A 24,975-nucleotide genomic window follows, 5' to 3' on the forward strand; every position below is an offset into this window, starting at 1 on the left:
TGCCAAAGGGCTGGCCCAAGGAGCAGAATGAGGCTGAGGAAAGGAAGCGGGGTGCAGCCCAGTTGGCCATGAAGCATTCCCAGAGTGAGGTGGGGTGCCTCGGCTGGATGGGGCTATTTGGGGGAAAGGATCTGTTCCCAGAGCAAATTTGCCAATTATAACTGAGGGACTGTCATTTGTTGGCTAGAGCTCTCCAAGAAATCCTCCTCAGAAGCATACGGCTTCAGAGATTTTCCTGGGATCGGCCAGCTGGTGCTGTCCTCAACACTCAGTGGGGGGCAGTGGGAAAAGACCCTGAGCTTCCCTCTTCTAGTTCCGGGCCGGCTGTTCTCAGTCTCAAATATTTGAGTTCAAGTAGAGAAACTAAAATGGGTTTGGCTACAGCATTTCAAGTTAGGTCACCTAAAAACAGCCATACTGCTTGTTCAGCGGTCACCTCCCATAAGAAAGAACTATTCTGCACAGAGCACCGACTATGCAATCTCTAATTCTGGCCCTCATTTGAGGTGTGAGACGCGCTATCAAGAACTCTGGGAAGTCACCAGAAGTAGACAAAACAAAACTTGCTTTTCTTTGGTCGTCCTCTTTTTCCCTTTCAGCCCTGCACAATGTGCATCTGTTTAATGGCCCACCCGGCAATAAGATGTCTTTCATCTGTATTTACAAAACTGTTTACACAGATGCACATGCCGTTACACTCGGACAAAGTCTCAAGTCCACAGGGTGAGAAGGGAAAGATAATGGGAAGCATTTCCTAACTAAAGCACAAGAGGACTCAGGGATGGAAACCAAGGTAGGAAAGTTATGACTTGGTCTCACATTGGAAAGAATGCTTTCATCTTACCTTCATACCAAAAGAGTTACTGAACTTGAGATTGAGTCCCATTAAATAACCTATAAAAAGCAGATCTGAGTATTCCCTTATTTTCCGAAAGTTGCCAGTGGCACATCTTCTGGTTTCCTCTGCTGATCTGGGAGATTCCTCTGGCTGAGCTATTTTTATAATGGTGTGTCAGAGCCAATTTGCACGGGCTTATTGTTAACTTTTCAGGAATTATGGGAGCCAACTCTTAAACACAGCCATCGTTAAGAATTAAATTATGTAAGTTTAAAATTATTAAAAAATTATATTTAAAACAAAGGCAGAAAACACTCAAAACTCATCACTTCCTAATTCTTTTACTACATTTTACTACTAATTATACTAATTACGCTCTAGAGGTTATGTCTATTGTATCTGTTTGGCAGAAATACTGTTTCATGGCATGTTACTACACATCTCTTTGCAATTCCACATTCAGGGTTGTCACAGTGATACCCTGGAGTCTGCCATGGGGGCAATATTTACATCACAGACGCATCAAATGCTATAGATCAAGGTCCTTGGGTTTACTCCCATAGAGCCTGTTGTTAACCATTTACCAGCACACCACTCACTCTATATAAGTACAAGGTAGAAAGGGAAGAAAGGATGCTATACATAATTGACTTGTGTTTTAAGTTGTATTGTTAAGGCCTCTAAAGGTCCTCCAATATTTTATTTCAATATGAATTTTTTCATCTCTAGGAGTCGAGAATTACCCACCGTAACATTCTCTTTAGCTCTATGTTGTATCTTGCATTATTCCTTTCTAAGTAATACTAATTGAGTCTCTACCTCTTTATATTCTCAGCGTTCAGGGTCATGCCTCTACTGACATTAAATATTCATTACTTGGAAAGGAGGAAAGATAGTTCTATCAAATAAGTTTTCTTCTGCAAAACTACGTACAGCTAAACCACTCATCTAAGGTAAAGAACCTCATTCTGTAAGCCACCTACTAAAATTAGTCTCCTAACTTTATAGAAAAAGTACACACATATGCTCATAAAAATGGGATGATCTGATTTAAAGTTTAACTGAAGCAATTTAATTCAAGCAAAGTGAAAGGGAAATGTTCAAATGTCAGTATATAGATTAATTTTCCATTTTAGCAACCAATTTAAATGTTTATAAAGGAATGTTTATAAATGACCTTCTCCACAAATTATTTATAGCTAAAGATAGATAGAGCAAGCTCTTCCTAAAAATATTTTGCACAGATGTGCAAAATTAATACACTCCCCTTGAATTTACTATAGGTCTTAGGAATTGGTAGTAATAGGACTTTCTTCCAAGAATGCTAAAAACAGTTGTTTTTTTGGTTTGTTTTTTGTTTTTTTAAATGGTACTTGCAGTTACCAGGGGGTAAGGGTGGGAGAAGGGATAAATTGGGAGATTGGGATTAACACATACACACTACTACATATAAAATAAGTAACTGATAAGGACCTACTGTATAACACAGGGAACTCTACCCAGTACTCTGTAATGGCCTATATAGGAAAAGAATCTAAAAAAACAGTGGATATATGTATGTGTATAACTTAACCACTTTGCTGTACAGCAGAAACTAACACAACATTGTAAATCAACTATACTCTAACCAAAAATTTTTTTAAAATGGTACTTGCAGTTACCTGTGGTCCATGGGGTAGCTACTGTCTTGAATGGGCTGCGACGGAGGGAGGTGAGCTGGGAAGGCGCGGTCAGGTTTCGAAGTGTGAGCTGAGTTGGGAGACGCATGGTGCAGGGGGGACACTGGGGTGCTGGATGGTGTTGGGGGGTTGGAGGGCCTCATTCCCACTTGTGGCTTCTGATCATAGGCACTACCCAAGGAATGAAAGAAAAGAGAACATGTGCTTCTTGGGAGCAATTAAAACTTTTTCTTCCCCCCAACCCAAGGGTAGAAAAAATATTTTAGGCTTAAGTCTTAAGGAAGTTGGAATTGCATGTTTTTTGGTTTCCGCAGCTCTAGAACACGTAATCTTTGAAACTGTCACACACTTAAAAAGAAAATGGGATAATGAATGTATAACTTGGTAACAGCATAAATATACAACATCTATTTTTAATATATATACAAACAACACAGTATAAGGAACATCTCTGTCAATGAAAGCAGTGGCATATTATTTCCATCTATTCTCGATATGTCTCCTTAAGCAAGTTCCATAGATCTTTTCTAGATCATTAAATATTTCTGATATTATAATCCTTCTATATTACATAAGATTTTAGAATAAGAACTCATGTCAGTTTAACGAGATGCGGATCATACCTGGCTCGTCTGTATTTGTGGTAGAACTCTAAGAAGGCCATGCTTTTGCCTTATTGTCATTTTTTTAATGTAAAATAAATGACGCCTGGCATTAATTTCCTCACATAGGATAATAAAGGTTTATGAGGCAAATTAATAAAGATTTATGTCTCTGATATCTTTAAACTTTCTTGGAGTATAAGAATAGGTACAAAATAATGTTCTTAAGAGTAAAATCCTGTTATCATCGTCTAACTTCAGAACACAGTTACAAAATAATAAAATGAGTAAGCTTGTTTTTATATACATTATGAATTTAAGTTGCTTTCTTTAGCGTAGCTCTCAGGAATATGATTTAACTAATTTTTGTAATCTAAAAAATATTTTATTGAAAACAAATTGTACTTAAATTTCTGAACAAAAAAAGATGTTCTAGATTAAAATACTGTATTTCATTTTAAAATAAAAAGCATTCATTAATATATATTTTTCTTTAAAAAAGAAACTTTAAAAAAAACTGACTTATGTAATAATTTACCCTGTTGCACCATCTATACAACAGAATAACATCCAAGTGCAAAAATACTTTATAGAAGTGAAGGAGTATGTGCTGCATAAGTCTTCCTTGCTTTAAAGCAAAGTCAGTGGAACTCATATTATGTTTGGTCCTACCTATTTCACTTACCAATATTTCTGAATGTGAACCCACTTCTTTCATAAAATGGTTCACATGTCTCATTCCCACATAAAAAGAAAAAATGATACATCTCCTGTCCTAGAATATTACTTTTTTCCCTTATGAAATGCTGTATTGAGTTACACTGTTTGTATAGAAATGGAAATAACAAAATTTAATCCATATATCACTGTGGGAATTACTGGTCCCCAAGAAGAACCTCAAAATATTCAGGTAATTCTTCTACCATTAATTTATGAAAGTCAGATATGTCTTTCTTCTTTCTAAGTCCATAAAGCAGCAGTTATTTCACAGTCACACTTCTGATCAATGCTAAAATGCAATGGCAATTCTATACCTATTTGGTTTATTAATTAAAAATTCCTCCATATGTTAAATAATTACTCTGAGAATACACAGTACTCTTAAGGAGAAAATGCAAAAATTAAAAACATGATAAAAATAAAACTCAGATTGATCAATATTGTTTTATCTGAACTCAGTATGTTTTATTAGTTGGCTTCTACAAGAGATCTGTTTTATAAAAGCTTTGAAGTTCAACTGAACTGCCTCATCATTTCAGGCTCTGGTGAACCTCCTAGAAAAACAGATATAAAAGACAAGTTGGCAAGAACAAATAGTAATAGAATGTCCAAGCACTGGTCAGGTACTGTGAGACTGCACAAATCGAAGTTTCTCAAATCTTAACTATATCTTGGACAACAAACTAGTGAATATAACAAAAAGGAAGCAGACTCACAGATATAAAGAACAAACGAGTGGTTACCAGTGGGGAGAGTGAAGTTGAGAGGGGCAACACAGGGGTAGGAGATTAAGAGGTACAAACTACTAGGCATAAAATAAGCTACAAGGACATACTGTACAACACAGGGACTATAGCCAATATTTTATAATAACTATAAATGGAGTATAACCTTTAAATGTTGTGAATCACTATCCTGTACACCTCTATCTTATATAATATTGTACATCAACTATACTTCAATTTAAAAAAAAGGAAAAAAATTATTCCACGAAAAAGAAAAAAGAAAATATGTAAAAAAATCTGAGGAAATAGAAGACTCCTTTGGATTATAACGTATTATGAACTGGAATCAACATAATTCATAAGACCACAAATATTTTTAATCATTTTTATAAGTTTCTAAACTAACTCCTTTAAAGAACTACGTACGTCTCTACTATAATTGAGAGTAATAACATACAATATACAGAGCCAACTTTTTCCGTACGCAATTAGAGGCCGATATGAAAAGCAGCAGAATGCAATTTACTATGAAGGGTTTTTAATGAACATACATGTTATCAAATTTTCCAACAAATGAACAGTGCACTTCTACTGCCCCACCCCCCTTTATTATCACCCGAAGGAACAACTGGCTTTTTAATAGATAATAGCCTCTGCTAAGCCTTATAAAATTCTAACTTTACTGCAATTGTCCATGAATGCATCTTATAGATCATCTGCAAAACCTGTCAGATAACTAATGTACTGCTTAGACCTGCCAAATGGTTCATTTTTTCCTACACACTCTATCTAAAGTGCATAATGCTTTCTTTCTAATGAGAACTTTCAGCAGCTATTCATGCATGCAAAGTAAGAACCTCTCTCTCTCTCTCTCTTTTTTTTAAGTGAAGATAGACACAGGAAGCACCTTCCTCTTTTACTTGTTTATTTATTTATTTATTTGGGCACACCGCACAGCATGTAAGATCTTAGTTCTCCGACCAGGGATTGAACCAGTGCCCCCTGCAGTGGAAGCACGGATTCTTCACCACTGGACGGCCAGGGAAGTCCCCAGTCCCTCTTTTCAATCCCATAGTGCATCACTACAGTAGAAAAGTAACTCATGATTTGGATAAAAATGACTGCATTAAAATGATTCTGGGGGCTTCCCTGATGGCGCGGTGGTTAAGAATCCGCCTGCCAATGCAGGGGACATGTATTCGAGCCCTGGTCCGGGAAGATCCCACATGCCGCAGAGCAACTAAGCCTGTGCGCCACAACTACTGAGCCTGCGCTCTAGAGTCCGTGAGCCACAGCTACTGAGCCCGTGCACCACAACTACTGAAGCCTGCCCGCCTAGAGCCCGTGCTCTGCAACAAGAGAAGCCACTGCAATGAGAAGCCTGCAAAACCCAACGAAGAGTAGCCCCCCTCGCCGCAACTAGAGAAAGCCCCCACACAGCAACAAAGACCCAAAAAAAAAAAAAAAGATAGGTCTCTGACTTGACCTTTAATTAAAATGATTCTGAAAGTATGTAATCAGACAGTAAATGGTCCTTCCGAGTTCTGCTAAACACATAACCTAATTAGCTTGTTATATGCTGCAGGTGTAACTCATAAAATATGACTTGAGATTTTATATTATGCTGGAACTGTGTTTCAATAAGAACCATCAGGCCTCTGTACACCTGATTGCTTTACCTGACATTGTACAGGCACTTTTCTCCATAGCTGAATTTAAAGGGCTGTTCTTGACTGCAGGCAGAGCCAAGTTCTGAACATGGACTGTGGGGTTCTTTCTTGATTTTCAGTGGGAGGCCATGAAAAGCCACTAGAAAACAAAACACAAATACCCACAAAAATGAAATACAGTTAGGAATTAAGTACACTAATCTGTTCTACTCCTCTTGGTTAAAATGTCACTAACATTTCATATTAACTTTCATACATAAGAAAAATCACATTGGATGAATTTCATGCAAGAAAAGATTCTGGAGGATCTCCATATACTCGTTGTTTGCTTTTACTGCATAACGAAATGCATGCTTAAACTCTCTCTCATTACTTAAAGTCAGATGAACTACTTGTAATTGGTTTAGCGGATACTGACAATACTAGAAGTTTTCAGAAAGTAAGCTTGAAAACATTTCAGAAGGGTTTCCAATGACTAAAGCAGAAAAAATACAGCTGATTATCCAAGAATTAACTGAAGACAGGAACATAAATTTAAGTATTATTGAAAGGAAAATATCTCAAATGTACCAATAGTAATGGTTTAATGGAATAACAACTGGACTATGAGAAAGAAAATCCAGATGCATGCAGTTCTCAGGGTAACTAATGATACTTTGGACGAAAGGACAAAAAACTCGACCTCTGTTTAGGCCAGCGCTCATATATAAAAATACACATAAAACTATTTGCCTAACTACTTACCACAAGTGTGAAGATACATTGTGAGAAATATGTTAAAGTTATTTTTCATATATAATCTACCATAAAACAATTATTCTATATGAAACGATGTTTCCTCCTTTTTCATATGACTCGGTGTCTTATGTCATTACTCTTCAATACAATATAAAGACAATATCATAAAATATGAAGAAATATGTATATTTGGGGTGGAATCATAGCTTTCAAACCAATAAATAAATAAGATTATATATTTTTATTCTTCTATATGAAACTGAACAAATGCATATTAGAGATCCTCAGAATAATTGAAGTTTTAGTATAAATGGAAAATGAATAAAACGATAAGGGGAAAATAGACATGAGAATGAATTTTATTTTCATACAATTTGCACAGGTATGAATTATCAAGGACAAACACAAGAAGGACACACTGTGGATAGTTACTCCAAGTCCTATAAAACCTGGGATTAAAACAAAATATTAAGTGTATATACTATAAAGGAAGATATTACAAGAGAAGCTTTGTGTCTTATGATGCCATTCAATCTTGATTATGATATTACATCATTATGAACTTGTACTAACTTGAATGTCATATATAATTTTAGTATAAGAAATTGATATCAAGAGCTACCAAGCTCCAGGAAGATAAATGCTATTTTTTTACATAAGCACATAATTTTGACAAAAATGTTCAGTGGTACTCAAGAGACATCTGAAACACTGTAGAAAACAAATGTGCCACAGAAGTGAACAAGTTTCATCTAAATTAGTTGTCTAAGGAAAACTTAATAAATAATAATACAATTATTTCGCTGAGTGGTCTATTTCAAAGTATTTTTTTCTAATTTAATGTGTGTTTAATATACCTACTCAAAGTAGAGAGTTAGAAACAAAGGGGAAATTACATGTCTCTTCATATGCAAAGGGTACGTATGTTCATTAACTTTACCAAGTCAGAAAGTTAGAATTTATAAAACGTTACGATAGAAGAGGCTTAAGAACCTCAAGAATCAATTGTAACATGAGGACTTGTTTGGATTCTGACTTGAACAAACCAACTGAAAGAGACACCTTTCCAACAAATAAGATATTTCAATGTGGACTAGGTATTTGATGTTTAAGAAATTATTGTTAATTTTGTTGGATGTGATAATGAAATGGCAGTTGTACCAAAAAGAAAGGTTTAAAGCTAAAGCTTCATAAAATATTTACAGATAAAAAATAAGCTCTGGGATTTTCTTTAAAATACTCTAGAAAAAAATGTATGAGGGAAGAATCAAATAGAAAAATGTTGATAAATGTTAAAAGCTGACTGATGGATAGGTGGGAGTTCACTACATTATTTTCTTTACTTTTACCTGAATTTGCAAGAGGAAATGTTTTTTAAATGTGGGGAAAAAATCACAAAAGATTTAAAGTAGTATTCTATAAGAAAATTCTCTCCCTGTGTGTGCTACTTCTTAGAATGACAAATATTGTATGATGCAATCTTGTAATATCTTAACCATGCATTTGTTACTTTCTTAACAAATAGTTTTCCACTGTTTATTACTTACTTGAACATATACAACAAAATGTGTATACCCTAGTTCAGCACTTTAGATTAAGTAGTAGGTTTTATATTTTCCTAAGAAAAAGCAGCAGCAACATCAAAGGAACTCACTTTGCCATTCAACTAAGTAACAAATCACTATACCTGACAGAGGAGATCTAAATTATATGAATGAAAATGGATAAGAACCTAAAAGCTAATAAATTGCCAGTATGATGCAAAGTTTATCATATTTATCAAAATATCAAACATACCAGAGACTGCCGTATTCAACATTACTATATTTTAAAAGTCTTTGGGACCATAGTGTAGGAAAAGATTAGTAAACAGGATGCAAAAGGCATTAACCATAAAAGAAAATAATCTACGAATTAGGCTTCATTGAAATTAAGAACTTCTCTTCATCAAGACACTAAGTTACAGACACCAAGAGGATACTTGCTATAGAAAGATCTGACAAAGAAATCATATTCAACATAATAAGAATTGCTACAAATTAATAAAAGAAAACAAGAGACCCAATTAAAACGGGCAAAAGACTCAAACGGGCAGTTCATAAAAGAAGATACCCAAACGACAAACAAATGAGCAACAAAGCAAGCATATATGAAAAAGTATTCAGCATCTTTACTCATCAGGAAACTGCAAATAAAATCACACGAGGTTTTCACTATACACCCACTAGAATGGCTAAACTGAAAAAGACTGGCATTACCAAGATATGAAGAAGACCTAAAGCAGTAAGAACTGCTTATATATGCTGCTAAGAGTATAAACTGACAAAAACACTTTGGAAAATTTTTTGAAGTATCTACCAAGTCTCCATATAAATCTCCACTATGGTCCAGTAACTATACTCCTAGGTAGATATCAAAGAGAAAGGATTGAATATGTTTACTAAAGTACATGTTCATAGCAGCTTTATTCATAATACCAAAAACTGGAAAAATTCCAATGTTCATTAGCAGAAAAATGGATGAGTAAATTGTGGCTTATTCATACAATGGAATATTCCACAAGAATTAACAAGGAACACATTGATGACACATGCAGAAATGTGGATGGTCTCACAGATGGTAAATTGAGTAAAAGAAGACAAACACAAAAGAGTATACAAGGAGTACACAGTATACGAATTTCAAGTACAGACCAAACTAATGGATAATGAAAGAATCTCCTTCTGTTGGTGGATGGGAGTGTTCATGACTGAGAAAGGGCACTAGTAACCTACTAGAGAACTGTAAATATTTTATATCTTGCTCTTGGCGGTGTATATATGAGTATATACCTATGTAAAATTCATCAAGTTATACACTTAAGATTTTTGCATTGTAATGAATGTGTACCTCCATAAAAAGATTTAAAAGTATGAGAAGCATCAAGCAATGCTATACAAATTAAGATGTTTGAAAATGTCTGGTGGCCTCCTCTTCCAGCAGAGACGTCTGATCATGTGCTTCAACTTCACATAATAAATAATTCCAGATGACTCACGGGAGGAATGACAAGTCTGGGATACCATTGGGAATGGTTGCTAGCAGGACAGTAGCCTCCTATCAAAATGTCCATTAATATCAACCTAGAAGCAAAAGGCATGACCCATCCTTGTAGATACACTATCTGGAGCTCTAGTGCTTTCAGACTGGCCCCATGAGTTTCCCAAAGTGACTTTAGAAGAAAGAACACATAAGGATTCCCAAAGTGCTATCAGAGGCAAGTAGATCCCTAAACAGGGGTCCCCCAAATTTGGCTAATCATCAGATTACCGAGGGAAATTCTGAAAAAAAACAAACAGGCATTCCCATACTCCATATGTTACAGGTTCAGTTGTGTCCCCCCTCCAAATTTTATCCTGAAGTCCTAACCCCACCTCAGAATGTGACCTTATTTGGAAAATTAGTTAAGATGGGGTCATTAGGGTGGGACCCAGTTTGTGGTACCTTGTTATGGCAGCCCTAGCAAACTCATACCCTGTTCCCAGACACTGATTCACTAAAGCTGATATATAGATCAGGATTCTGTATCTTATAAAATTTTCTAGGTGATTCTCATAACCGGGCAAATTTCAAATCCACTATGATGCTTGGCAACACCTGGATCCAGCGTGTGCTGCACTGAAACAGGTCCAGTACTTGAAAAGACGTTTTTAAAAAAACTAACAATGTCTTCCTTTTTGTTAGATGCCAACACTCAAGGATTCTCACAGGTTCTCCAAGAAGTTTAGGGCTCCCCTACTCTCTCCGTGTGTGGGCCTCTTAATCACTGTGTGCCCTTGGAATCATGACTTTTTTTTTCCAGTCGTAAGCCAAATGCGAGGATTTTTTTTTTTTAATTGCTGTGTTGAGGGGAAAAAAGAAGCCAGCCTAAGATCGTCAACCTTTTGCACAAGAACCAGAGCTACTTTATTTTCCTCAATTTCACTTTTCTGCTTCCTCGAGATTTTAGATCACAAAAATGATTTCTGTTATTTATTATTCTTCAGTAAGAGTAGTACAGAGACTCCCACCAGAGAGGGCTGAGCTGAGACCCTGTTGGGTATTTCATCACAGGGCTGAGAGCCTGAGCGTCTGTGAACAGGCAGTTTTCCAGCTCACTGGCACAGTCACAAGTGGAAGCAGCACATTCATTTTGTGCAATTTGCTTTACCTTCCCACAAGGAGTTGGTGCATGTAAAAGGCTGTTAAGTACTAAATTATTCCTTATCAAATCACCATCATCTGGAGTCATGATCAACACTAATTAAATTACTTTCGCTGAACATGGCTCCAGCCTGCTGCCGAGGCTGCTTAGGTACATTTCATCTCGCTTACTGTACTGTCCTGGCTGGCTCTGGAACCAGGGCTACAGGAATCGGCATTGTTTGTAGTTTTAATTAAAGTGAATCTTTCCTTCTTCAAGTGTATCAAATCAAGTGAGTTAACTCCTTCATTTCATTTACAAAGAAGTGATGGTTCCCAATGATATTATATTATATCCTTATCCCTGACTTCAGACAGTTCAGATCATTTATCTATGAAATCTGCTGTCCTCCTCAAACACGTTTCCATGCAAACTTTTATGACCTGCAACTCCTCTGGACAATCAGATTTTTAGGAGGAGAAGCCAAGAGAACTCTCAAGAGATGATTCTTGCATTTTTTCTTTGATGGAGGCTTGACCTTTAAAACCACATCTTAAGGCTGACTTACAATGACTGAATTCCTCTAATGGTTAAACGTAAGTGCTCCAAAGTACCAGGACTTTAAAAAATGCACTTCCAAAATAAACTTAACCACTTCTTACTTCACACAGTTTACTTGGGTTTATGGTATTCATCGTAAAGTATTTGTTAGATTAGTGATTGTTTTCATTTTAGAACTATGAACTATGAGGCATCATCTTGGATTCCATTTTTTTCTGCCCACATTTTTGACCACTCTTGTTGTCATCATTCTCCTGGAGCACAGAAATCCCCTTGGCTTTACAAATGCAACAATGCTGGCATACAACCAAGTCTTTGGCTCAGGGTAGACATATAAGTCATAAGTGAACACCTACAATATTAGAGATGGAGATAATGAATTTAAAAATTTGCTCATAGGAGAATAATTTCCTAAATAGTCATGACCCTGGAGTATTTTTTGGCACCACTAAATTGAGAACAGACCATGTTATGACTTACTGGTTCATGTTAGTCCAGAGAATAAACAATGAAACTTATGAACTGAGTTTCTGTTTATATTTCTATAGTGAACATGATATAAATTTAAGAAAGATAATATGCTAAACTGTAGGTGTTAACATACTGAACTCTGGTTGAGTTTGGAATAGTGCTAGAAAACACCAGCTATAATGCTTTTTTTTTTAAAAAAGACTCAAATTTACATAGTATTATAAAGTTTTCAAAGAATCTTCACCAACTCTCGATTCTCATCATTCAAGATAAGGACATTAGCATTCCAATTTTGCAAAAAGAATTTTTAAAGGCATGAAGAAGCTAAGCTTCATGTCCAACTAAAGACCTAGGACTAACTTATAACAGCCTAGGAATTAAAGCCATGGGCTTTGGGCAGCAACTCTTGAACCCTTGAGCATACAATTCAAATATATTTTTGAATAAGCACACTTAAGATCTCCTTCATGCATGAGCACCACTACAACATTATATCAGATGGTTCTTTATCCATTTACTTCTTCATTAATTCATTCATTTTCTACAGCCCAGACATTATGCCAGTTGCTAAGGGGCAGGGAATGTGGAGCTATAGAAGAAGCTGAACAGTAAGGCACAGTCCTAACCATCAAGAGCTCACAGAAGTCCAATTAGAGCTTTATTTAGTTGTTTTTTTAAGAAAAGTTCTAATAAATATATTAGCCAGTCTTCTTTAAGTTTGATCAATTCATGTGTATGCTATGCATATTTCTGTATACATGACCTTAATAATATATTCTTGCACTTGTATCTAAATGAAAACACTTAGAGCATTCATGCTTGCTTTTAGGCATTCTGTCTTCTTTCAATTTATTGCTGTGGCCAAAGGCATTTAAAAATTCACACCACTCATATTCCACTGATGGAAAAACATTGCTATCCAACATCTAAAGCTTCCCCTTGATTCTGATAACCAAAATGTCACAAGTGATGGGTCGCTTCTCTATGTGGACACTGAATGTAAATACGGTGATAAATTGTCTTAGCTCTGACCTTTCACTCTGCTTTCCTCCCAACTCTTATCCTAAGAGTGAAATGGAGCAGTAATTTCTGTGAGTACAAAACAATTACCCTGCAGAGAGAAGCACATCAGATTTTTAACTACTTCTTCTGTAAACAAAACTATGTCTTTGAATCACATCTGTAGTTTCTGAATCAATATTAGCTGGGAATTTAGAGCCTTGAAGAGACTCTCCTGAGTTTGATGCTGCGATTTCTGGTCTGCTCAAAAAGTCTGTTTTAGAATAGTCTACCGTACAGTATTCTAGAACAGGGGTTAGCAAATTGCAGCCCATGGGTCAAATCCAGCTTCCCACCTGTTTTGGTAAATAAAGTTTTATTGGAACACCATTCTACCCATTCATTTAGGTAGAGTCTAGGACTACTTTGAGTAACAATGGGATATTTGTGACAGAAACACTTTGACCCACAAAGCCTAAAATATTTACTATCTGAAAATAGAAAAACAGAAAAAAATGTCTGCTGATCCCTAGTCTAGATTAGGGTCTGCAATGAGAAAGGAGAAAGGTCTGGCACAGTGACCCCTGCTAGTGATAGGGAACAGCTAAATTAGTTAACAACGGATATTTAATTTTGCTTCACTAACCCTGTGTTTACTCTGGCTGTGTAGCCAATTTAAAGGGATATACACAAAAAAGATGGTGAAAAACATGACATGATATTCAGGCTCTAAAACACTAGAAATTTATGTGTTTTGAGGTATTTCAAGGCATTTACTTAGACCATGGTTATGTATAATGCAGAGAGTTTTTTACACTTGTCTACAAAATATAGCTGAGGAAGTCAAAACAAATCATTCTGTGGACACAAAAGTGTTTGTAAAATAATTTCACTTGGCTATAGCAGCAAATTAAAAAAAACTCTGTAAAAAGGGGAAAAAGTAAATGGTATACATAAATTAGGTTATTTAAGACCAGATACAAGCATGGCATGAAAAATGCATGTAGCCTTTTATACAAATATATATAGTTGGGAATACACTCACTAGATGAAAAGCATTCACTTTAAGTTAACATCACTTCAATTTCAGGTGATAAATGGGTGGCAGTGACCTCAATTAGTACTGGGTTAAATTCCAGAAGCAAAGGGGAAGGCTTGTGTACAAATAGAGACAATAGTGTCACACACTCCGTAAATCCATCTTCCAAGTCTTACAGAAAATCGGCGGGCACTTCTGCTGCATCTGAGCCTCTCGAAGATTCTTTTCCAGTACATTTACTTCTTCCAAGCCCTCCCCACCCCCACTGTGTACACGTACCACTCACACATACACGCACCGACATCCATTACTAAAGGGCCTAATCTCAGCTATCAGCAGAGTGCCTCTATGGGGCCATTAAACCATTTCTCTTGTTTACAGTGCCCGAAGAAAGATGTGAATTATGCCTGTGACAAAACAAGCGATAACATTTCTAAACTGCTATCAAAATGCAAACTGAAACACATTTAAGGACAGAGACCCTGATTCCACTTTCCATGATTTTCCATTATTTGCAGCATCTGGAAATAGATTCACCTATAATATTTCCAAGACAAAAATGTAGACCACTGCACAGCAAGTTGATATATATTTTTTTCTGAAAGAATATTCTATGAGTAAAGCAGTTATCAAAAAGATGATACAATGTTTCTTAAAGGAATATTATCAGTGGGGATAGATCCCATACCTAGTTGGTCCTTTGATGTTAGTTTGGCAACACATAGAATGCTGCACCGTAGTAATCACAAAGGTAAAGTAAGGGAGACTCTCACCTCTTGTTATCAATCTCAGAATTTTTAAATTGAAAACATTAGATATGATCAAGTTTTAGCGATTGAGCCGGTGTTTGTACTCAGAAACCCCTGTGCTAAAGGAACCATAAGTGGACGCCCTTTGGGTAAAAATATAAACAAGAGGAGCTACTTTAATTGGAGGAAGGCAAACAGTCATCAAACTGCCCCTGCATTGCTCCCAGAAGTAAATGTTCGGCACACGCAAGGAACTTCCTGGCCAGTCTGAAAACCAGAACTGAACCTCAGAGAAGCCACACCTTTCTCAGAAGGGCATATCAAACTCTTTTTCCTAATCCCAAACTCCTCCTATCAGTAACAGGGACTGCATGCTCCATTGCAGGGATTCCTGAATGGTCCTGCCAGGGGTGTACATACCCGAACAAAAGAGGGGATGGAGCTTGAAAAAGTCCCGGAGGTCATCCTGCACCCCACAGCCCCATCCAGAATCTGCTGTGGTGTCTACAGACGTGGAAACAAGTGCTGAGGACAGAGCCAAAATCAGAAGCCAGGAATCCTCACAATCTACAGAGAAAAGCCTCACGCAAGACAGTTATTTCTTAAAAGTACACTTCATAATTCAACTTTCTCTACACCACAGACTACCGTTACGCCATCTTAATAGACAGAATAGAATGGACAAGTATTCTGGATTTGGAACCCTCCCTCTTCAAAAGACGCAACCAACTCTGACTCATCTGAAGGTCACTTATCTACCAGTCCTGATGGTCTAAACCAGAGGTTGCCAATGTTTCTGTTTGGTTCACATAGTGGCTTCAAATAATTTCAATTCGTTGTGATCTTTTTTTTTTTTTTTTTGCGGTACGCCGGCCTCTCACTGTTGTGGCCTCTCCCTTTGCGGAGCACAGGCTCTAGACGCACAGGCTCAGCGGCCATGGCTCACGGGCCCAGCCGCTCCGCGGCATGTGGGATCTTCCCGGACCGGGGCACGAACCCGTGTTCCCTGCATCGGCAGGCGGACTCTCAACCACTGCGCCACCAGGGAAGCCCCCGTTGTGATCATTTAAAAATCAGCTTAAAAATCCTTTTCTGGTTTAAAATTCTGGCTTCTCTAGACAAAAACACAATATCCAGCAATACTGAATCCACTTTCCAGCCTGAAAAATAGGACAGCAGTTGACTGAGCCCTATATCACCTTCCCCTTTGGCCACAACCCGTGTTTTCCTATTTGTCACAGTTCCCACCATCGCTACCACTCCACACCCCATTCTCTCTGGCACTAAATTACTTCCCTCATTTCTATGCTTGGCATGAGAGTTTTCTACACCTCATCAAACACATAGCTAAGAAATCATTAGTCAGTGTGTTTCCACATGTGGATGTGCATGTGCCCAGACACACACACACACACACACACACACACACATTACCTCTAATCAGCAAAAATAACTATTACAAAACTTATAACACGCTCTGGCTTAGGTACTCAAGTACTCGTTCTCAGGCAATAGGGCAGAGCAGTGAAGGTAACAAGTACTTAAATCTGCCTGGTTTCAAATTTTGCCACTGTTACTTACCAGTTGTAAGACTGGGCAAGCCTCTGTGTACTTCACTTTCCTCTTTTATAAAGTTGGCATGATAATAGCACCCGCCCTGTGGAGTCGCTGTTAAGATTAAGTGGGATGCTACGCGTAAAGTACGTAAGTGCTCAATAATATTAGCTATTGGCATTGCTATGATTCAAACCCAGAATATTTACACATGACAGCTAAAAGAGAACACGTAGATCACCCAGAAACATAACAGCAGTGGCTAAGAGCGTGGAGATGAAATTTGGCTTTGCTACTTACTAGCTTAAGGACTTCTGGTCAACTAGGTAGCTGCTACAGGATTCAGTTTCTCCCCGTGTAATATGGGGCTTATCATAGACCTTCCTCATGGAGTTTGTGTGAGAATTAAATGAGGTAATGCACAGGAGAACTCTGAAGAGTACCTGGCACGTGGTAAGAACTCAGGAAACGTTGGTTATTACCATTATTACTCCAAGCACTTCCTTTCACGAAAGATAAACTGAAACTCAAGAAAGTAAAGTGACCAATGATAGGAACGGGACTTCAACCATCAGAGTGTTACCATACTACGTTTTCTATTTCATCCTGTTTCCAGTTTCATAGGGAAACTTCACACATACTACTTCACAGTAGTTATGTCAAGTCAACTACTCACTAAGAACAAACAATGTACACATGGAGAAGAATCTATAAGGAAGGTACCTTGACGAGAGGAAAAAGCAAACAGTGTGGCCTGGCAGAATGAGCATTGGATAAGGAGTCAAGTCCTCTGTACCTAGTTCCTACCACCGCTAACTAGCTGCGTGACCTCAGGCACAGTGTGCAACCTCTCTGGGCTTCTGTTCCTCATCTCCAAAACGAAAGCATCAGACTAAGCAATCTTGTAGTTCTAAAATGTAACTCTGGGTGTAAGTACCTGCTTGCCGCTGATGTCAAAGAAAAATGTAAAAATCTGATGCAAGAATTCAGAGGGCATAACATTCTGAGGCCACACAGCTCTAAGCACCTCAAGAATCCGAGGGCATTACTGGATTTTAGCAAATGGTGGTCACTGAAATTCATAATGAGACTTAATCACCAAGAAAAGGCAACATTGGGTGTGATCTACTATATTCAAGAAAGGAGGGTGCATATGCACATTAGAAAGGTGTACCTATGGTTAACATTTTAAAACACTTGGTGCTTTAAAAGGCATTTCATGGACCACCTTCTTTCCAGCTGATGATGAAAAGTAATGTTATTATGTTGATAATGTTATTATGTTGATAATGTTATTATGTTGATAATGTTATTATGTTGATAAAAGCAGAATCAAAAGACAAAAAGTTATATTCCTAGTTTAAAAGCATCGCAAGCACCATTAATTTAAAAATAGAGAGACCTCGGACAGTGTTGATTCATTCCTCTGAATTTTAAAGCCTAATCCTACTATAACAGTACTTCAGCAGGAGTGGTGCTAAATGATCCTCACCTTCACAATTTAACTGCCAGGAGAAAGTGCCCTGGTGGGAAACTGGTTCTTCCATCTGGAAAAGGGTAAGAACAGGGAAAAGAAGACCTAATGTAAAAACAATCCAAATCGAATCAGTTTTGCATTCTGTACTGGCTTCAAATCAGATCTTCCTTCCCCTACTGGTCCAGTAGATGGAAAGCAGCACGACACTATTTTTTTGGAAAGAGATTCTGTACAGCGAGCCCAAACAGAGAGTACTTCATATCCAGCTGGCAGGAATCAAACCTGAACAAGCTGCAGCTATTTGAGAAACAGATCTAATAAACTGAAATGAAGTTCTGAATCAAGATGCCCACCCAAACCCACACCCCTCAAAAACTGCCCTACTTCATCAATCACCTACTTACGACCTTTATAAATACACAAGATACCTCTTCTGCAGGAATTGTTCCATTGTGCTTTGATATGGATACTCGTTAAGACCTATACGGTTACAAAAATTAATATTACTTCTCTACCTTGTAATTCTGTAATTTCTTCCAAATAATGGACAATACTGTCTTGGAAAAGGCTGATCAGCATCTATTATTATTCCTAGGTGACTTGGAAGATGCCAACACTACCTGGTGTTTCTCAGTCTAGCATGAAGAAGTTCTGAAGAAGGCCATGACAGATGGGCCCTGCTGAATACCCAGACACCAAGAGTGCTCTGTCCTCGATACTGTGTGACCATGAAGACAGCTCCTTCCCATAGGAAGGACATGTAAAAGGTGGGCTTCTTCTATCCTGCACCCCCCTGCCTCGTCCAGCTCTCCAGAACAAACCTCAGAGTATCACCCTCTGCAAACTATCTGTATAGATCTCTAACAAGTGGTTCAGATAAAAGGTGGTAAATATATTCTTTGAAATCTATTGATTAAAAAAAAAGAAAGTAGACAACAGACAGTAGAGAAGAACCAAGGCAGATAGTAGCATCTAAGGATATTTTTACTTAGAAGTAGCAAACAATAAATGTAATCTTTAATTTTCCTTTTTTATTAAATCACAAATACAGAAGCTCCAACCTAAAATTTTACATTAATTACTCTATAGACCATAGTAACATAAAAAACAAAATTAAGATGATATTTCATTGCCAAAGAAGACTGCCAATTACTAACATGCCTGTCATCACTTTGGAATAATAATTAGTAAAAAGACCAGCAGTTTTCTATGATTTGTAAGTCTTACTCACTAAGAACAAGTAGTCAAATAAATAAGTTTTTATGAAATAAAGTATAACCACTTTCTCCAGTATTATTTTCAAAACAATGAAATAAGTAATTAGTGATGCAAAGACTTGCTTAAACGAATTTGGTGGTCTTCAAAGCTAGAGCAGTATAATTCTAAATTTAGAATTCATCTCACATGTAATGGCTTGAACTAGAAAAGTCTTTAAATAAGCCCAGAGGTAAGAGAAATGGTACATGGGCGACAGAGTGAATACCACCACCAAGACAACTGAAATTCCAAACGTATATGTCACACTCCCAAGTCTAACAAAATTCTATTATAGCACCATTTCTTCAATGTTTGGGCTTTACTTCTTTTAATATTCACCTCTTGAAAAGAATCTTTCAATTCTGATTTGGTGACCCGGTACTGCTTGAAAGATTCTATTTTCTTTCAAATTAGTGAATCCTCACTTTCGATTCATAATTTCAACATACTTTTCCTCCAGGCTGTATGTGAAAGAGCCTGTAATTTGCATGGTCTTAAATTGACCACTTTGGTTCCAAAATGATACACGGGATAAGTAGGATACAACACTCAAATGGCTGAAGTACACCTGCAGTATTCTGATGTCACTCTCCTGAAGACATGATTGAGAACAATTCAGACATTATTAGCCACTTGGCTCCTTGTTCAAAAAGACACCATCGGAGACAAAGTTGAAAATATGTTGTGAATACCAGAGCTAGAAAAGTTTACCCCACAAAGAAAGGCAGCAGCCTAGAGCCAAAAAAAGTACCTTTCAGTAAATGCCAATAAAATGTTACAGGCTGCCAAAATAACAAAGAGTAATTACAAAGGAAACTTTGTAATTTTCCTGACAATAAACACCTTCTTAAAAAAGAAATTATCTGTCACTTGGCCTCAATTGTTACAGATGTTCCGACTAACGAGGATAAATCCCACAAACACATCTTACTTAAACCAACTACTAATTTGGTACAAAATGTTTAGAATTTCTTCCCCAAAATAAATTTGGGGATTTTCTTTAAATATGCCCTGTAATATTTAATTCAAGGTACACTAGAGCATTTTCCATGGAGAAATTACCATTCTTACAGAAAAGCTTTTATCCAAACTATTTTGCCCATCTTGAAAAATGGTTATTTAACTGTACCAGATTAAGAACTCTCTCCAAGAAAAGGGAGATTCATGAAATATAAAAGTAAATACTATGATTTGGGAGCCACATTTTTAACCCCAAAATAGCCTTTATGAAGAAAAAAATGTTTCATTATTACGTAGAAACATTTAGAAAAGTGCACGTTATTTTTCATACAGCAGATAATATTGCTGACCAAACTTCCTTATGAAAATCCGTAAGATTTTCTTAAAAAATGAGACTCATAGCTAAGTAGAGTGTTTGCTTCCTAAACTGTGACAATACCATCAGCACCTCCAGATGCCAATCAAGCCCTTTTGTCATTTCTTCACAATAAATATTAACTTAAAAAATCTATAGCACGAGTGATATCAGAATAACTATAAAAAGTCTCTACTGACACAGACCCAGCCTTCATAAATAAAATAAGTAAACAAGCCAAAGGATGAAGGGAGCTTTGGATAGGCTTAAACATGGCCATGAAATAAACAGTCAAGAGATACCACGTAAGATACAGTATATAAGGAGCTGATTTTACTCTGCAAATGTTTCAGAAAGCAAATGTAAACAATCAGTGTATACACAGATCGCATTTCCACAGCTAAAGGATATAATCCCAAGAAAACTGTTATTGGGATGAAGACTTTCAGAATTACACTAGCATTTTTTAAGTGGTTTCTGTAATTTCTTAACATACTTATTTTTAAAAGATTGCTTCCAGGGCTTCCCTGGTGGCGCAGTGGTTAAGAATCCACCTGCCAGTGCAGGGGACCTGGGCTCGAGCCCCGGTCCGGGAATATCCCACATGCCACGGAGCAACAAAGCCCGTGCGCCACAACTACTGAGCCTGTGCTCTAGAGCCCGCAAGCCACAACTACTGAGCCCATGTGCCACAACTACTGAAGCCCACGCGCCTAGAGCCCGTGCTCCGCAACAAGAGAAGCCACCGCAACGAGAAGCCTGCTTGCTGCAACTAGAGAAAGCCTGCACACAGCAACGAACACCGAATGCAGCCAAAAATAAATAAATAAATAAATTCATTAAAAAATAGATTGCTTCCTTTGAATATAAGTTTTTTAAAAAAATGTATTATATTATAGATTAAATTAATTTTTTTCTACAGGAAGACATCTCTAATTTTTAATTGGCATAACAGTTGGGAGTTATGAATCACAAATGCACCAAGTCAGTTTATGGTACTACATAAAGAGTTTAAGAGACTACTCTTGTCCACTTTCACAATCTTCACAATGAACAATTATTGAGAAAGACTTTAACCATGGATAATACAACTTTTTAAATATGATTTTTATACCCTGCAGCCCAATTTATCTCAAGACATATTTATATAAACTTACAATTATATGGGACTTACTTGCTATGATCTAGGGATATATAATCATAAGAATAGCTGAAAATACGAAATCAAGTATTATACAACTATTCATTAATTACACACACTGATAACCTTAGAAATTTCCTTAATTTTCACCCTATTCACAGTATTCCAGAAGGCCTTCTTAAATGTGTAGAAAATTATCCCCCAATTTTTATTACACTTCATAGAGTTGTTGATGTAACTTCGCAGCTGCTAGTTCAAAGGAAGTCTATTCCTTTTTTCCCCTACTCTAGAGCCTTCCTATTGCACGACCCCACAAGTGCATCCTTGAGGTTACATTACAGGGGAAAACGCCATGTAATAAGATCATTCTGCTTGGTCCTTCAGGAACCAGCCCTGTCTGATAGGAACCAAGACTTCTCACCGGTTACTAAATTTGGCTCCAGAGCAATAGTGTCATGGCAACTTTCCAATGTACATTTTTTACTTTGACTTGCTAATTGCAAAAAAGGGGAAATTAGATTACCACATTAAACATAAAAGGTAGAGCATAACTAGGTAGCAGTATTGTACAGGTGTTATTGGAAATAGAAAATCACAGCACGGAGGCAATAATATTTGTATATTACAAATCTTTTTACTTCTACTTTGGACAAAGCGTTTTGTGGTAACATCAAGGTACATATCAAATCATACTAATCTTTGCACAATGCAAGTCTTTATGTTATTCATAATATATTGATGCACTAACTGGGAAATAAATTCTGCATTGGATTGTATTTTCACATAAATTTCACTTAAATAAATATTAGTTACTAATACTCCTTGTGGATTTAAAAAATTAAAGACGTAAGGTATATATAAATGGATCTCCATGCTCAAATGTGTTGGTATATCCAAACAATCAATGTATTCGCATGTTTAACTGCTTTCTTTTAAAACTGTCAAAACTAGATTTACTGCTGTGTCAACCTAAAGCACCTCTTTAAAATTTGCCTCTTGAGATGCTTAGATGTTAACAGCAAGCCCCTGTGAATAAACGGATATTATAATGCCTACTGTAGATCACAAATTATACAGGAATAATCATTTTTCTACAACTGAGTGATCAGAGGATGACAGACAATGAAAACAAACAGCGTTTTTTCAAGCTGCTTAATGTTTTACCGATGTAACACAATGTAGGAAACTCATGAGTAAAATGGACTTTTTTATATTTCTTTTGTATGTTGTATTCTGAAATATAATCTCATTCTTTAGAACACAGAGCTCTACCAATGCGTCTGCTATAACTGCAGGTGTAAAGTCAGTATTAAGTGTGTCAAATACTGTAGCCAGCTGATATGTTCGGCAGCTTATATTAGCACTTAAACCACACAAAGAAGATTTATACAGCCCTCCTTTGTAACTGACATTTCCAAGAAACTAGAAAAATATGAAGATGAAAGAGGACTCGGCTCTCCTTCCGTGTGTGCAAATAGAAAAGATGAACTTTGGAGAAACACAAGGATACCACCCACAAAACAAGCGTATGATCACAAACAAAACAGGCCTGGTTTGCATTCTCCACCTCATTCCTTTGAAGTTAATGGAAGCTTTGTAAACTGAGGGTGTGCATAGGGATAAATATTGTCAGATTAAGCTTGATTCCCCTCTCCCTTTACAACTGCATGCATATAAATTCTTAGCCACTGCACATTTCTTCAATTTACCACATTAGATTCCACCAACATAATTATAACATTTCTGATGCATTGTGCATTACTTAGTATGTACCTCTTTTAAATATGGTTACCTACAGTGTGCTTATATGCTGAAATATATGTACAAAAAATATAGGGCTTCCCTGGTGGCGCGGTGGTTGAGAATCCGCCTGCCGATGCAGGGGACGCGGGTTCGTGCCCCAGTCTGGGAAGATCCCACATGCCGCGGAGCGGCTGGGCCCGTGAGCCATGGCCGCTGGGCCTGCATGTCCGGAGCCTGTGCTCCGCAGCGGGAGAGGCCAGAGCTGTGAGAGGCACACGTACCGAAGAAAAAAAAAAGAAAAAAAAGAAAAATATATATATATATTATGCGCCTTTGTTTTTTTCTCTCCACTTTCTCTTCCTCAATAACATGACATCTGATTTCATGCTTAGAAATTTCCAGGCTGGCCTGTTTGTCCTTAGGAATAAATCCCAAATGTACCTGACGGACTTCTGCTGACTCACAAATGTTGACTGTGACCTATCAAATTTCATCTTCCCACTATCCAATGCACACCTATTCTCCAAATACTGCTGCCTTTCTCCCCAAAGGACAGAAAATGCTCAGGCCTTCTTCAGAGAAATTAACACCTGGCCTTCATCTCACCTCACAGGCCCTCCCATCATGACTGGGGAAATCACACAAATCACGAAGAGCCAGTTGAGGTGGCGGATGCACAGAAGTATTGTAAATTAGGCGCTAAGAAGGATTAAGTGCCTAACTTCTTGGGCACTAACTACTAGTCACCTTGAGCAAATTGTTTTCCCCCACCAACCTTAGTTTTGGCACAAAACTCTATCTGGAACAGCATAGGATAGTGGTTATGGGTGTAAACTCTAGAGTCAGATCTGCAACTTGGTCACTGTGTGATCAGACACAATCCACTTAACCACTCTGTGCCTCAATCTTCCCACCTGAAAAAAAGGAACTAATAGTTTGCAGTACACAAGGTTGTTGTAAAGATTGGATGATGCATGAAGATATATATAAAGTGCTTAGAAAAGTACCCAGCACACAGGGAGCACTAAACAAGTATTCACTACTACTGCCCATGAAGGGTGGATAATCTCTAGGTTCATTTCATTTCATGGATCATTTCATTCCATGAATCTGGGTTTCTAGTTCCAGGTCATGTTTCATTTGTTTCATGAAGACATTCTCAACTACTCCAATTTACATTAATCTCTTAAAAAAGCTATAGAAGTTATGTAACATTTATTTAATTTGTTAGTCATGCAGGACTTTTATTAATTTTATAATAGTAATAGTGTCAATAATTATGAACGCCCTGATTAGTTGTATGCTTGTTCCCTTGTTCCACATCTATAGCATCCTTACCATTGAGAGCCTTTTTGTAAGCTGAGGAAATGGAAGTATTGGGAGACGAAGTGACTTACTAAGATCACTGAATTAGAAAGTAGCAGATCGAGTTATGAGCCTAACTAGTAGGACCCCAGAACCTGTACTCTTAGCTGCTATGTTAACTCCTCACTCTACTGTATTTTAACTATCCCAGGCATATTTCACCCTCGTCT

General features: G+C 37.2%; 1 protein-coding gene across 7 annotated transcripts in view; it reads right to left on the reverse strand.

The window, feature by feature from the left end:
- ETV1 (ETS variant transcription factor 1) overlaps nt 1–24,975 on the reverse strand; it is a gene marked incomplete at both ends in the record, with an annotated part of 91,880 nt that overhangs the window by 35,697 nt on the left and 31,208 nt on the right. For 6 of the 7 annotated variants that reach the window (XM_082661595.1, XM_082661597.1, XM_082661596.1 and 3 more), the window contains 2 exons: nt 2,500–2,688; nt 6,244–6,373. In XM_082661595.1, the coding sequence (XP_082517721.1) occupies nt 2,500–2,688; nt 6,244–6,373 (319 nt within the window). The remainder of the gene's footprint in view (nt 1–2,499; nt 2,689–6,243; nt 6,374–24,975) is intronic. The other variant, XM_082661600.1, reaches the window with a different exon arrangement.

Source organism: Grampus griseus (genome assembly GCF_964374135.1).
Source record: "Grampus griseus genome assembly, chromosome: 9".
Classification (NCBI taxonomy): domain Eukaryota; kingdom Metazoa; phylum Chordata; class Mammalia; order Artiodactyla; family Delphinidae; genus Grampus; species Grampus griseus.